The 15,840-nt window shown below is 33.6% G+C and overlaps 1 protein-coding gene across 3 annotated transcripts in view; it reads right to left on the reverse strand.

The window, feature by feature from the left end:
• The window catches only part of CSMD3 (CUB and Sushi multiple domains 3), a gene marked incomplete at both ends in the record, with an annotated part of 1,162,760 nt that overhangs the window by 142,178 nt on the left and 1,004,742 nt on the right, over positions 1 to 15,840 (reverse strand). For 2 of the 3 annotated variants that reach the window (XM_080909302.1, XM_080909301.1), the window contains 2 exons: positions 1,420 to 1,515; positions 2,004 to 2,117. The exons of the other annotated variant lie outside the window; for it this stretch is intronic. In XM_080909302.1, coding sequence (XP_080765428.1) covers positions 1,420 to 1,515; positions 2,004 to 2,117 — 210 coding nt within the window. The remainder of the gene's footprint in view (positions 1 to 1,419; positions 1,516 to 2,003; positions 2,118 to 15,840) is intronic. 3 annotated transcript variants of the gene reach the window in all.

Genomic DNA, 15,840 nt, shown 5'->3' on the forward strand with positions numbered 1-15,840 from the left:
TCTTTTATCATAACTAGAATTACTAATTTCAACTCATCTAAAAGTTTTTAACCATAATAAATATGAAATGTAATTTAAAGTGAATATTGACATTTAAGATATATTTTAATTTGTCTTTGATTCTTTAAATAACATCAGTTCTGCTGTTTTCTTTCTTTTATTTCATCATATTCTAATCAATAAAATAACGTAATTTTATTTAGCCATTGCAAGTTACAGATTCAAAAATGGATTTCCAACTACAAAAAGTAATTTAATATACATAAAATACATTCTGGTTGTTTTCTGTACTGGCTATTATTGTTATTAATTAGTTATTTCAAGCATGTTTACAAACTTAATTATCAAAACATGTTTGTTTCTATCTAAGTCAGTAGTTACAGTCAGGCTAAGTAGAATGTAAGTCAGACAGATTAACAACAATATTTTTTCATTCGTCAATCAGATACATTCAAATTTGAGATTGATTTTAGAATTTGTACGCCTGTCAATTGTGCCTTTTTGGATTTCATAAAGTAGAATGATAACAGGATGTTTTTTCTTTTTAAAACACATACAAATGTCATTAAAGAGATTGACAAGAGTCCAAAAGAATGATATGGTGAATTCCAATTAATTAATCACTCTGGTATAACTTGAGGAAATGCATAAAAGATTTTTCAGTGCCTTGAAGGATGCACAGTACCACAGTTGTGCCACAGAGGAAAATAGTATGGTAAAGGAGTTTATGTCATAACCAATGGAAAAAAAATGAGATGATGGAATTTAATAAGAATCCAGTGCCACAAATGTTTATATATTTCTTAGTAGGAAAGAGTAAATTACTTTTGAGAAGAACTATTACAGGATCGTATACAATTGGTTTAAAATATCTCAAATGAGTTTTGATTAAGTTTAATGATAACTATAAAACATTGTCCATAAAAGGCAAGAAACAAGTAGAAAAGTTAATATTTCATGCACCAAATGTTTAGTAACTGCTGAGAAGTTCACTATTATGGAGAGAATGAGAAAGTATATTGTTTACATGGAGCAATGTTTGCCTTAACTAAATAAATTCCAACAAATGTACGTATGCTTAATTTATAGTGTGAGACTATGAGGAAAACCAAAAAATAATGAGAAGAGTCAAAAATAGTAAGGATAACATGAATGTCTTGGGATCAAAATGTTGGAATGGAGAGAAAATCAGACATTTAAATTTCGAAAGGTGATGGAACAATGCTCTTTTTTGTTTTTTAAGTATGTCAATGCAACAATGTTCCAGAGGAAGAATTCATAGGGAGGGAGAAGTATACAACTCTTGAAAACAACTTTTCTTTCCTATACAGTTATGAGGATAATATTGGGCAACAAGTGAGCACAACATGGACATTGACATCATTCCTTAGTGTGTTGCTAGACTACAGTGTCACTTACCTTGATACACAAAGTGATATCCCTTAGCTGTTATGGGTCCAACTGAAGTGAATCGAATTGTGATCTGATTACCTGAACTCAGTGGAAGTGACTCCCCTACTCAACAAAACAAACACTCAGATATCACAAATAATCTTCATTCAGTAAACCTAACAAACTACATCACTTTACACTGTCATTCAAAAAGTTCAAACTAGGTTCTAGCAAATTACTTTAAAATATCCTATGGCTAGCAGTATATTTTCCTTGGGTTCATCTTCAATTGCAACTTTAAAATTGTCTTTAACCAGAAAGTTTCAATTACATTTTAATACGTATGTTTCATCCTTAAATATTTTATATCACATGAAACAGCACAGATTGTGATTAAGTATTGAATTTATTTTATTACAACCCTAGAAAATTATTCAATTTCTCCCAAGCATATTAGTTACTATTAAATTGTGGTATTGTTCTTAATTAAAAAGTTTTCAGTTTATGGTATTGCTAACATGGATGACATAGATCTCAACTCTCTCCAAAATACTAATCAAAAGTCAGTCTTTAAGCAATAGCTGATTAATGGCAGTGCTAGGAAAGGATACCTGAATGGGATCCCGAGAGGGAGGATAACAGAGGAGACTGCTGAGTTGGCCCATCAAACACCTCAACAACATCGTGGAGTGATGTCTGGAAAAATACAAACTGGCCAAACACCACTGAGCAACAGGAACCAGGAGAAGCAAACCAATCACCAACCATCCAAAAACAAAAACAAAAAACAAACAAACAAAAATAAAATAGAAAAAGGAGGAGACAGAGAACAAAGTATTACAATGTAGTCGTCATCTGCATGTTCTGTTTCCTATTTTGTATCTTCTACCTATTAAGTGGGGAATGGTGCAAATTGGATTCTGGCACATGTATTTCAGGCCACAAAGAAAATGTCCATGATTTAAGGCAGTAAAACTTTGAGAAGACTTTATTTAGGAAAAAAAAAATGAATATCGTGTGTAATTTAATCAGAAAGTGTGAGGTTGTTGTCATTCAGTATTTATCATAACTACTTTCAGATTTTTTTATTCTGACTAGTTTTATTTCATTCTGTGACTATATTTTTTATAACATTTTATCCACTTTTGGGTAAGAAAAATTTTAATATAGGAGATTTTAAAAAGATTGTTCTCAAAATGTCATTCCATTATAAACAAGAAGTGTGATTTAAAAATTTATCAGCAACATTCTTTTTCAGATATAGTCTTTAGTTTATACTAGGTCAAAATGACACCTGATCATGTACTATGACTCTTTCAATAATATGAACAAAATTTATGACTCCTCAGCATCTGAAATATGTTATGTTGTCACAAAACGTTACTTTTTCATGGAAAATAATTTTGAAGTACATCACCATAAAACTTTATGAAAGCCAGTTGTTTTTGTCCTCATTTATCATATTTGTATTCATGTTATAAATACACATCAAGAATCTATCTCAACAATCACAAGTCAAAAGTTCCACAAGAGATCATCCATATGTTATGAAAAGAAAAATGTAAGAACGAAATGAGTGATGAAATAAAGTCTTCAGATTTTGGATTGTGTAGAAATACTGTGGACTTAATTATGAGTTGATTCTAGTAATACATGAGCAAGGTAACTCTGTGTACTCAGGGCCATATGACTTTTTCTCAAGTAGCACTGAGAAATATGAATATAAGTATGTTTTAACATTTCAAGTTCATTTTCTACAATTCAAATCTAAGTTAGGGGCATCCTTTGATGGTTACTTTTTACACAGCCCAGTACCTGCGTCATGCTAAGTTTGGTTTAGAAATGCAGGTTTAGACACCGTGTTTTGAACTTAAATATACTCATTTTTTGGTATGGAAGAAATAAGCTGGTGCTACCAGTCCAGTTCTTTGTAAAAGAAGAAGAAAATGAAGAAAAGGGTAAGGTGGGAGAAGAAGAGGAAGAACAGGGGCAAGAGGAACATGAGGAGAAAGAAGAAGAGGAAGAACTGCCTGCCTCTGATTTTCAAGTGCTGGGATAAAAGGTGTGCCGCCACCACTTGACTTCACACTTTTTTAAAAGACACTGAGTTTTCCCAAGCTATTCCCAAAAATATATTCCAAATAGACAAATGAAGAGTATATTTCATTTTATGACTTAATAATGGGTTTGGGCTGATTATTTTAAAATGTAGCTTTAACTTGTTCTAATATAACAGATATTAAATACAAAATGATTAAAAGAAGTGCTAATGAAGAATTTAGAGTACAAATTATCAGCAATACTGGTCCAGACCTTATTTCATACACATTATCAGAATACCCATGGACTACAGTATGACTACAGCTCCCCATTAAATCCCGTTTTTAGCCATATGGTTGTCTTACATTTACTCTGGACAACACATGTACACAGTCCATTTTAATTCCTCTCTTCCTTTTGTCAAGACCACTCTTTTCTCTGTTGTTCCCATCCTATGTTCATGACTCTTTCTACAGTACAACCTGTTGAATTTCATCAAGGCCGTCCATGAGAGCATGGCTGTGGCAGGTCATTGTAACACCAATGGCTAAGCAGCTGAAGAGCATGAGACATCCTCTAGAAGCATCTATCAATGGCCGGTGGTTACCCAGAGAAAGACGGGAACTAAAATTTGCTTGCCTAAAATGACTTTTGACAGGCCAATTCTTGAGTAATACCACTGTAGAGAATCAAAGATCCTGTCAGCTTATGATTCTAATGACTTCAACATCTGCATAGAAGTTAACACTTGAAGAACTAAAGGCCTGTCCTAAGGTTTATCCCATCATTTCATGCATAAATATATTAATTCATTTAGTAATCAGACGTGCAGACAAGAAACTTTGACCTTCTCATGTAAAATGTTCTGAATAGACAAAGGCAGTTTTTGAATTATTAAAAGTAATTAAGAGAAGACACAGTTAATACACTAACATGCTGTGGTATATTCACTACATATTGGTTTTGGTAAGCAACTTGTCTTAAGCACATTCTTCCACATCAAAGGTATATAGTTGTTAGCACTATCATGTAAGTAGACCACATTTGCTTTTCTGCACGAGTTCATTTTTATCTATCTCCAGTAATCTATCCCGTATTCTATTTAAAATGACCACTACCATTTTACGGTTTTCTTCACTCTCTGAGAATTACATGAAAAATTTAATATTTATTCCTGGGAAATAATCACTTTTTAAATTATAACTTTCAAAGCTGACCTTGTGATCTGACACCTCAGCCAACTGGCTGGACCATTCATTGCTTTATTTCTAGAACTCTTAATTTTTTCTGTACTCTTTCGGCTTTTCGGTGTAGTCTTGGTTTAAAAGCAAGGGAAAAAAGCTATGACAGGAACTTACAGACAACTCCCTTTCGTTGCTCTAATGAAGAGAAGCATTTTGCCACATGCCACAAAAAACAGGCTTCTAGCATCAAGCAACTTCTTTAAATGAACTTGGTTTTATGGAATTTTCTCCCATTTTAAGAATAACAAACGTTAATGGTACCATTTTAACTATTTTCTTTTAAAAAATCCATTTAACTAATATTACAAGGGTTATAAAAAACCAGAAGCAGAAGGAAAGGCTAATCAGATAGGAATTGAATATGTAAACTCACAGATAATAAATTTTTATAGGTAAAGCTCCCTTTAAAGCTCTTCTTTGCAAAAGATTTTACTCCAGAATAAACATGAATGTAACTGGACTTAGCTAATTTCATTTTATGATATAAACTGAGTGAATTAAATGCTAAAGTTGAACAGGTCACCAAAACAAACAGGATCCCTGCCCTTAGGCCCCATTAACTATATTTGCCTGGTGAAATTACAACAGGCCTTTGTTCTGCTTATGAAATGCTAATAGATTCACTGATTAGATTAATTACAAAGTAAACAGGTCCAGCCCACTTAGGGCACATCTTTCTCTGTAGATTGCCCCTTTATTAGTTCTTCAAACCCAATCTTCAAAGGAAGCCCAAAAACCTGCCATAGAGAATATGGGGTCTGAGACTTCCAGGTGCATTTAGGAAACGTGGGTTTGTTTTGTTGTTGTTGTTTAATTTCTTTAAACAGTGATTTAAAGCACTCAAAATCATTGCAAGCCTGGAGACCAGATGTTCTGACATTATGTTTCCCTCAACTTGACTATGTTGTAGTTCATATATACCCATCCATAAGCAGCAAATGTAGGGTGTGCAAAAAGAGTCTATATATCTGACATACCAAGGCTTCTTTGTTACTCAAGCGACATTTGTCATGAAAATCAGCCTAGATACAGAATAATTGTTTTCTCTTCAACCACAAACCTGTCAAATGCATTTTTCTTAGTCAGATTCATTGAAGTTCAGAAACTTAGCCTATTATGTTTAATTAAAGCACTTTAAATGCAAATTGATAGGTGTTGTCGTAGTGCTTGGATAGACAGAGAGAAATTAGCATAGGTAAAGAGCAGAATTCTCAGGACAGAGCAACCATCAGCCTATAAACATTGCTGAGCTACCCGGAGGATATTATTATATTTATTTATTATTATTAGATTTATTATACAATAAAATGGGCTCCTGACCACAGGAGTGTGCATTTGCTCAGAACACAAAAGGGGAGAAGAAGAAACGAAAGCCCATCTTTCCATTATATTCTACTTTGAAAAATTTCGAACATGTCCCATACTTGCTGGCAAATATCTTCATGGGCAAACTTTAATTAAGTCTCACTGAATCCTCTAAAGACAGCTTGATCTCAGTAAAAAGCCATTTGGTTTATCCTGTCCTACCATCCATATCTGGTCACCTTTCCACCCCCTGTCACCTTAGTAGCATTCATTCATCTTATTTCCTTCAGGACACATGGAAATAGATTCAACCAGGTTACTTAACAGTTTCCTATGTTCTTCTTCTTCTTCCAGTTCTCATTCTGTTACATGACTGTTGGTTCCTATAAGTCTTTGCATTTTAACTCAGGCTTAATTTCTCTACCTAACAGCCAAACTGTACTGTGATAATTTTTACAAATATATTGGTAATCTTGAATAATTCGTACTTCTCCAATTATTAATTTATTTGTGTGTATGTATTTTTGTGTGTATGTATGTATGTGTGTGTTGGCACATTTATGAAAGTTATAAATTAACTTGTTGGAGTTGGTATTCCCCTTCTGTCATGGGGTCCCAGAGATAAGGGTGGCATTGAGGGGCCCTTATTCACTTCCATCTAGACAGACACTGTTCTTAAGAAAATAGTTTTTCTCAATGCTGTCTAAGCACAGACTTGCTGAATGCAGATCCCATTTTTGTACCATCAAAATAACCAGCTACGTGCAAAGAGACCCACTGGTTTAGAAGTTATTTAGCCTTAAATAAGGCTAATGGAATAAATATGGACATTGTTGCTATTACTCAGTGATCAGACCCTCAGTTACTGAATTAAACATGAAAATTAAATTTATGCAAATGGAGAAAGGTTCCATTACTTCTTATTGTCTTTTCTCTTTTCAGAAGGAAGAAATTCCAAAGAGCACAGTTGCCTGCCAGGATGTGAGAGAGAGAGAGAGAGAGAGAGAGAGAGAGAGAGAGAGAGAGAGAGGAAGAAGAAGAAGGAGGAGGAGGAGGAGGAGGAGGAGGAGGAAGAGGGAGGGAGGGAGACAGAGACAGACAGAAACAGAGACATATAGACAAAAAGAGAGACAGAGACAGAGACAGAGAACCCATGATCTGGCTAAGGCGTCATTAGACAAGCAACCTAGCCTCTTCTTAAGAAAATAGGGAGTGGTTAGAACATCTGAGAAATGTAATGCACCCGTTTGTTTAAAACTAATTTTGATAACTTGCTGGGTGGGAACAGAAAAGCAGGCTCCCTAGGATCCAAAGTATTAGATGAATAATAATAATGAGTTGAGTAATGGCATATTTTTTATGAGCCAAAGACACTAAAGTGACAAAGCTTTGCTCTGTGAATTAATATAATATAGTCCGTGCAACTGGGATTATAGTGTAACAAATGAGAGTTCTCTTGCTTACTATGTGTGAGGCTCTAGGGTCAATGCTTGGCACAGGGGAAAAGGGATAAAGAAACTAAGTCCTCCATACTTACAGATAAATACGTACAAGAGTGATATGTTCAAAGGTCAGAAATATCCTAGGCATTCTGTAAAGATGACTTATGAAGAGTTCTGGAACCAAACTCTAGACTGAGTCCATATGGATAAATCAAACAGGAGGAATGAAGCTCATTAACTGTTCTGTGTTTACTTTCCTCATGTGAAAATAATGCAAACTCAGAGAGTTAAAATGATAAAAGTCTCAGAGAGTTAAAATGACACAATCTCAAGAGAGTTAAAATGATGACCTCTCAGAGAGTTAAAATGATAAAATCTCAGAGAGTTAAAATGATGCAATCTCAGAGTGTTAAAATGATCCAATCTCAGAGTGTTAAAAGGGTACACCCCATAAACTGATACATGTAAAACAATCAAAGAGTATCTGGAGCACAGTAATGAACATTGCCTATAAGTACTAATAATACTTGCAGATGTGTTTGCTAATCAATATCTTTGGTGTCTGATGTGCCTGGCTCATTTTTAGTTTGTAAAACATGCATGTTTATAACACACACAGGACCAATAGGATCAGATATGTTTTCTGGTTATTTCAAACAAGACTAATTTTAGTTTCAGTTTCAAAATGTCAGTCTTCTTCTCTGTTTATTTGATTTTATACTTTATTTTCTCAAGTGGGAGACAGAAACGGTAATTTTCAGGTTTCTATTTTGCTTAAAAACAAAGGATGAAAGAACATTCCATTTTTTTTTTTTTTTTTGCTTTGCTCTAAACACATTGAAATTCCATTTTACAAAATAAATCTGTTCATATAGAAGAGAATCTAGTATGTATAGGTCTTAGCTCAATTTTCAGCACACCTGTTCTTTCTGTTTACAAAATCAGCATAGACATTAAGTTCTGGGGTTTCTATTGATGACTCTATTAGTCAATCAGCTGGTCTGTGTTTCTGTTTAAACACTTCCAACCCCATCTTGTTTGCTCAGAATAAACTTTACTTATAGACACACAAAGGATGATAACATACATACACCCACACTACCAGAATTAAAACTTAGAGACAAGTCACTTTGCACTTAGAATATCACTTGACTATGTAAGAGAGGGACTGTTGATGTCATAAACTACAAAACTTGCTGAGATTTGTATAGAATTTACCTTCTACTTTTATTCTGATGATTATTTCAGGGACCTATGCTACACAGACTTTGCCCATATAGCTTGAGTGGTGTCAAAATGATTTCTGTTGTATAAGTAACATACATGAAAGTCTCTGATTGCTGGTTTCAAAAACTACTTATTATAAAAATTACTCAGTTTTGGTTGCTCTAGATTTTAAAGGCTTCTCATTTAAAACAAATTACAATGCATTTGGTTAAGACTTTACTATTACATTTTTTTTTCACTCGAAAGCATTGAAAGGGAAGAACCTGATTTTAAATCAGGTACAAATGACATCAGTATGCCCCTTAGCTTTAAGATGACATCTGGGAGTGATAAAATTTGAACAGAAGTTGCATTCTTTGATATAACAGGAAGTAAAAGTCATCAATATTTTGGAAATTTATATTCTTATATATCAGATCCCAGGAAATCATAGTTTGTATTGTACAAGAATAGAAGTGAACTATTAGTTCATGATGAGATGCTTGTTTTTATTCATTGCTATCATGAAGGTGAGTCATATATATCAGATACAAATCTGGAGTCTATTAAAATATCCTGCAGAAGCTTGTCATCACCCTAGACATTAGTGCCAAATATTCCACATAGCAAAGTTCTAGAAGTGCCAGGTCTACTATTGAGATGTACAACAAATGAATGCTCATTAGCACATAAAAGATGAATATCTTAACATGACTTCTACTTGCAGTTATAAGAAAGTAAAGATGCAATTCAAAATATACAATTTAGACTAGTAGCACCTAACTGTGTTATAACTTAGCGTCACTCCCAAATATGAGTCTAGTCAGAAGTCGTCACAGAAATCGTGGCACTATAGTCTCCTTCTTAGCAATATCTTATTTGATAGATTAATGAATTTGTAACTAGGTTAACTGACTAAATACATAGTCAAAATTCAGTTTTTTTCTGGAGCAGGTTTTCATTCTGTACCATAATCCTTTGCTTTCCAATAAAAATTTAAAACACTGTAATTGACATTTACTAAACATGTAATCATATAGGTTGGTGTCAAGGTGATACATGATTGGACAGTAGAGAGTGGGGCGGGGACAAAGTTAGTAAGGCAGAAGCGAAGGAGAAAATGGGAGATTCAAGATGGAGGTGGCAGAGGAGGATGATTAAGATCAAGGTAAACTAGATTGGTTTTATCTTGTCTGAGTGGGCTGTTTATACCTTTATTAATTGGCAGTGAATTTATTGTTTGGATGTATTGTGGATTGAGAATTTAACACATCAATCTGTTTGATAAGTCATTTATTGATTGTTAAGTCATGATTTTACTGGGCTGCCAAGGAGCATGCAGTTCCAGCTCTGTTGTGAGACCGATGGAAGAAGATATGTGGGTTCCAGGTTCCTCAGCACCTGGAGCAGCATGTGGGACTGAATGCCGGGTTCCACACTGGAACAGCTTCCATGGAGTGAGACAGCTGGACCAGTAGCAACAGAACCTTTTTTTAACTTTTACAATAATATAATCACTTTTACTAAAATTCTCATCTTACATCTAATATACTTTGACTTTCTTTAATTATTCTATGATTATGTATATTCAACTGCAAACAAATACTTTATTTGCATCTTGTAGTTGTAACATTTTCCCAACAGTTGAGAATTAATTTGGTATGTATGTAAAAGAATAAAATAATAATAAAACCATACAATACTATGCAATGTTACTATAGGTTTTATAAAGTAAAACAACAAGCGGGATAATAAGCTTGAAAAGTTTCAGTTTATATCAATATTTTCACTTTGACTCCTTTATAATCTAGATAAAGTTTTTGTTCTCTGTGAATCTTAAATTTTTTTTCCCTACATTTTGCTGAAAAAAATGACTCACAAACTCGAGTTTGGGAGTAAAATATGTCAAAGGTCATTCTCAAAAAGATGATAACTTAAAATGTTAACATAATTTATTACTATTTTCAACAATAGTAAATAACTAAATAAACACACAGGAATTTATCGCTTTTTTATACCATTAGAAATTTCTGCATTTGTTACTTCCTGTTCCTTCTTTACCAATAGTTAGTAGCTTAAATCAAGCCCGATATTGTATTTTCCTTCACAAATATGTGTTGCTAACCAGCAAGTAATAAGTAAACAACAATCCTGCATTTACCACACCTGACAAAATGTATAATAATTTATTTATTTAATGCTCACATTGTATTCCTAAATTCCCCCATGTTCTTTAAAACTAAACACTTTTTTGGAGGGAATACTTGATCAATTATGGATCCAAAGACCAAACATTTCAATTGGACTGATGTCAGTAAATTTACTATTATTGAACAATTCTTGAACCTCCTAATGAGAACTGTTTTAAATTATGTTTATGCACTTACAATGTATGTGGTATATATGTAGGGGGATGAATGGATGTAGTTTGGTGTATCTGTGTGTAGCTGTCAGAGGACCACCTGTGGGTGTTGGTTCTTTCTGTCTACCATATAGATCTCAGGTTACCTTGTTCAGTTTATTCATTGGGTTTTATGACAACTTTGAGTACCTACTGAAACCTGTTGCAAGCCTAGTCCTGTTCTCTTATGCCATATATTTATAGTATCTTTGATATGTAAGATTACTAAGACAAGACCTAGCCTTTTCTAAGAGTTAACTTTGAGAAAACAAGGTGTCAATGATGAATTCTAGCTCAGTAACACATCTGTAGCAAAGTGAGCAATGGCAAGCCCATCTCCACACTAGAAGCTCTGGTTCTCTGTTGAACACAGGTTTTGACATAGTATATAATTAAGGTTAGATTCATGGTCTGGCACTGGCTGAATTGGCTCTGCTCTCTGCTTTCTACACGTCTCCTTTGCATTTACATGGCAGGCCAAGGACCCTAAACCCCTCAATTCTCAGTTACATTGTTGGAAGTGTCTTTATTTGGCAGAATTCAGAGCTATTTAGGAAAACAGATGGTACGGTCATCAGAGGACATTTTCAAAAAACATTTCAATGCATAAAAATAATATAATCACTAGGAACTCATGAACTTGGGCTTACCAAGTTCAAAAACTAGCCTTAGCATGCTTGTAGATCTTCAATAATAAAATAAATCCAAGCATCTTTCTAATTATTCCAGAAATAATTCAACCATGCATTGACATGTACATTTTGAAGCCAGAGCTTATGAGAAATGCTCAGTTAAGATTAAGAATTTACTACTAAAAGAAAGTAATAAATTCTATATCTAGACGAACTTCTCTGCAGTTAGGAATGGCCATTATGAAGTTGTGACACTTGGATTTTACATATTTACTATCAGTTACATTTTTATGCACTGACCCACCAAAAAAGGAAAAAAGAAAAAGTTAAAGAAGAAAAATCATTTAACTGTATGTCCTCTTTCACTGCTCAGCTGTCCTTTGACTTCTGCGTTTCCTTTTTCCTTATCATTTAATATTATCACTTCTTGATTTTATTTCTAAAAACAAAAAGTATGAATGTGAAAGTGGAGTTTTATATAAAGAAATCTATAGAATATTTACCATTGAAGAAACATTTAACGTTTTACTATTAAACAAGTTGTCAGATTTATTATTTCAATTTCCTCTAAGAGTTTTCATTAATAATTTGTTTTTCATAGCAAAATCAGCTGATTTGAATATATTTATTTGTGTGTTTGTGTCTGTGTGTGTGTGTGTGTGTGTGCGTGTGTGTGGGTGTGTAGGCAATTGGATCCCATGGAGCTGGAGTTACTGAGGGCTGTAGGTTGCTTAACATAGGTGCTGGGAATTAAATTTGTATCCTCTGCAAGAGCATCAAGTATTATTAACTGCTAAAACACCTTTATATCTCATAGAAAATGAATTGAAAACTGTTATTTTTATAAAGTACTATATATATAATTTTAACCTGGGAGGAGTCATTCTGTGTTACTTCTGAAATAACGAAGTAACATATACATATATAGGTATTATATATAAAATTATATACATAGCATTCATAAATCATACACGCACACACATACAGACACACACACTAAAACTCATTCATAATGGCCGTGCTTCATATGTTCATACAAAAGCATGTTTGAATAGAAAAACATTTTGGTATATGGATAGAGATGGCTCAGCGTTTATATAAAACTAAGTTTTTTAAATTTGTTTTTTAATTTATTTGATTCCCATATACTATAGGGTTGCTTTTCTGTTACTTGATAAGTGATAAACCTTTTAATTCTTACTCTGTCTCATATCCAATCCAAAAATGTCAGATTATAAAATTTAAACTTGTAATTCTTTTTAAATAAATTAGTAGTTATTTTATACTATTTTTTCAAGCTTTCAATAAAATAATTCAAAATTCAAGTCTTTGTCTCCCTTTAACAAAAAATTAAATTTTACAAATTTATCATCATATTAACTTGTATTATGAGGATTGGTGTTGATTTGGCTTTCTCCAACTTCATAACAAAACCACATCACCCCAATGAGTAAATGAGTGTGTTATAAAACTATTTACCAACAAACTGTTGATACTTTAGAGCATCTTTTCACATAGAAACAGTAGAAAATATATATGTAGATTATGTCATTGTGGCTGGTTTTGTATCAACTTGACACAAGCTAGAGTCTTCAGAGAGAAGAGGGCTTCAGTTGAGAAAATGCCTCTCAAGATGGGCTGTACACAAGCCTAAAAGAACATTTGTTTTAGTTGTTGATTGATTCAAGAGTACTGAGTATATTATGAGTGACATCACCTAAACGGATGGTTCTGAGTTCTACAAGAAAGCAGGCTGACCAAGGCATTGCATGAAAGTCTGTTAGTAGCACCCCCACTTGTCCCCTGCATTAGCTCCTTCCTCCATGGTTTTGCCTTGTTAAGGTTTCTGCACTGACTTCCTTTGATGGCAGACTATGATGTGGAAAAAAAAAACCTTTTCTTCCACAGCTTGCGTTTGGTCATTGTGTTTCATTACAGCAATAGCCTGACTAAGAGACTCATATTTCAATTTCCTTTGAATAACAGGACATTTTAATTGTATGGAAACTTCAAAACCATCTAATTAAATTCTGTGTTTACAAATCAGGTAATGGAAGCAGAGAAAAAGCTGACTGATTAGCAACAGTGAATCTGTAGGAGGAAACATTTTAAGCTCCAATTAGAGTAGTAAGGGATCTAAATCCCCATGCGATTTTAAACTTCACTACAAGAAAGCAGGTTCAAATCCCTAGACATGAATAATTTAATTATAGCACCTGCACAGAAAATACACTTTAATCTTATTATCTCTGCATCCTTCTACTTAAAGGCATGTCTAAATCAATCACTGGAGTGGAGAAGAATGAGAAAGTGAAGCACTTCTACTGAAGTGTTTTGTTTAGAAATCAGAATATGCATGTGTATACTCTGAGAATGAAATCTCATTCTTAAGCTAAATTTTTGATGTATTTCTACGATCGCACTAACACATGACTTTGTCTTAGTCACATCAGGCATAGGTTCATTTATTCTACTAAAAATTGAAAGTTCTTGTACTATCCTGTAATTTAGCTGGGAAGCACTTTGTGTTGCCTAGACATGTCCAAAATTGTGAAGTGCAGATCATTCTAAATACTCCATGCAAACAAACAAACTGTACTTTCCAAAGAAAAATCTCATGTTCCATTAAAAAGCTTTTGACTTATGGGAGCAAATTTTATTCATAGACTATGTAATGCACTTTGCTTTGTAAAGATTCTGTGTGAAAAATGTGTTTTGGATTATCTTCAGAGAAAAAATAGCTGAAGATTAATCATTTTTTATCAAATGCAAAAAGAACTAAAAATAGCATGGCTCACATTCCTCTGAACCTATATGAAGAAGGAATTAACTGTTTAAAGCCAAACTCACATGCACATATAAAAAAATTAAATGTGGCTATAATAGTTAATTTATGAATTAATTTCTGGCTAGTATAAATATCAAAGGTTACTGAAAATAAGTCTTTTTATATTTATTTTATTTTTCTGTGTATGAATGTTTGCCTGTGTCTATACAGTGTGTGCCTTGGCAGAACAGGGGTCAAAACTACTGGATCTAGAGGCATGGTAATTATACAATGTGTGGGTACCCAGAATCAAAGCCACATCACCTGTTATTTGCCGAGCCATCTCTCTACTCACAATTATTAAACGACTATATACAAGTAATTTATGGCCTCACATGCTTGTAGGAATTTATACTCTTTGGTAAGAGCACATATTTGTTGTACAGATTATTTATTTCTTATAGAAAACACATCAAAGGAGCCACAAGCCCATATGATGCCTTTCAAAACTCAATACAATGGAATTACACTTTTGTTCCTGTGGAGTTTCATTTTTGAGACAAACCCTATGTTCTGGTGATTGATATCCACAAGCTCTGGAAATAGACCTCTTGGCATGTGTGCAGGAGATAATCATAAATTAGCTGGATACTATTGGTGGCACCCTAGACAGATGAACACTAATGATAAATGCAGGGTGACCAACTACTTTAAGCTTTTGCTGCAATGGCTTCCCCTAAACCATGGACTATACCCTAGAGATATTAATCAAGATGAATCATTCCTCTAAGGGAAGGTGACCACCTCCAACAACTTTTCCATTTACCAGGAAACCAATGCCAGAATATGGTCAAACCCTCAAATCAAACAACTAGTTTGAAATCCTGTTAAAATACAAGATTTTAAACATTTTGAAAAATAAACAATAACTTATAGAATACTCTTACCCTATGTAAATACCTCAGCTATACAAACAGGATTACGCCCCACGAATGGAAAGATTTAGGAGCAACCATAGTAAAAGGTGGTTCTCAATTACAATGGCTGGCAGGGTGGTGAGAAAAAGCTGCAGTTATGGAAAATTTTAATAGGCCTAAAGTTGTTACTATAATGAAAGACCAATTGCTGGGTGATGGTATTTTGGTGATTTAAGACAACAGATACAATTTAATGTCTCTATTATCATACAATGTATTTTAGTATTTTTAAGATCACGAAGAAACACAGAAAATGATCTCTTCCACTCACAAAGATTATGTGAAGCTCCACAGAGTTTTACAGACTTTTTATGAAGATATGAACAGGGAAATTTCAGAACCAGAGATGAGAAAGGCGTTAATTGAAGCTGTCATTTTCAAAAACCCAAATGCAGAATATGAAAACAGTCTTAAACCTTTAAAGACTCACTCAA

The sequence above is a fragment of the Micromys minutus genome, assembly GCF_963924665.1.
Source record: "Micromys minutus genome assembly, chromosome: 33".
In the NCBI taxonomy this organism is placed as follows: domain Eukaryota; kingdom Metazoa; phylum Chordata; class Mammalia; order Rodentia; family Muridae; genus Micromys; species Micromys minutus.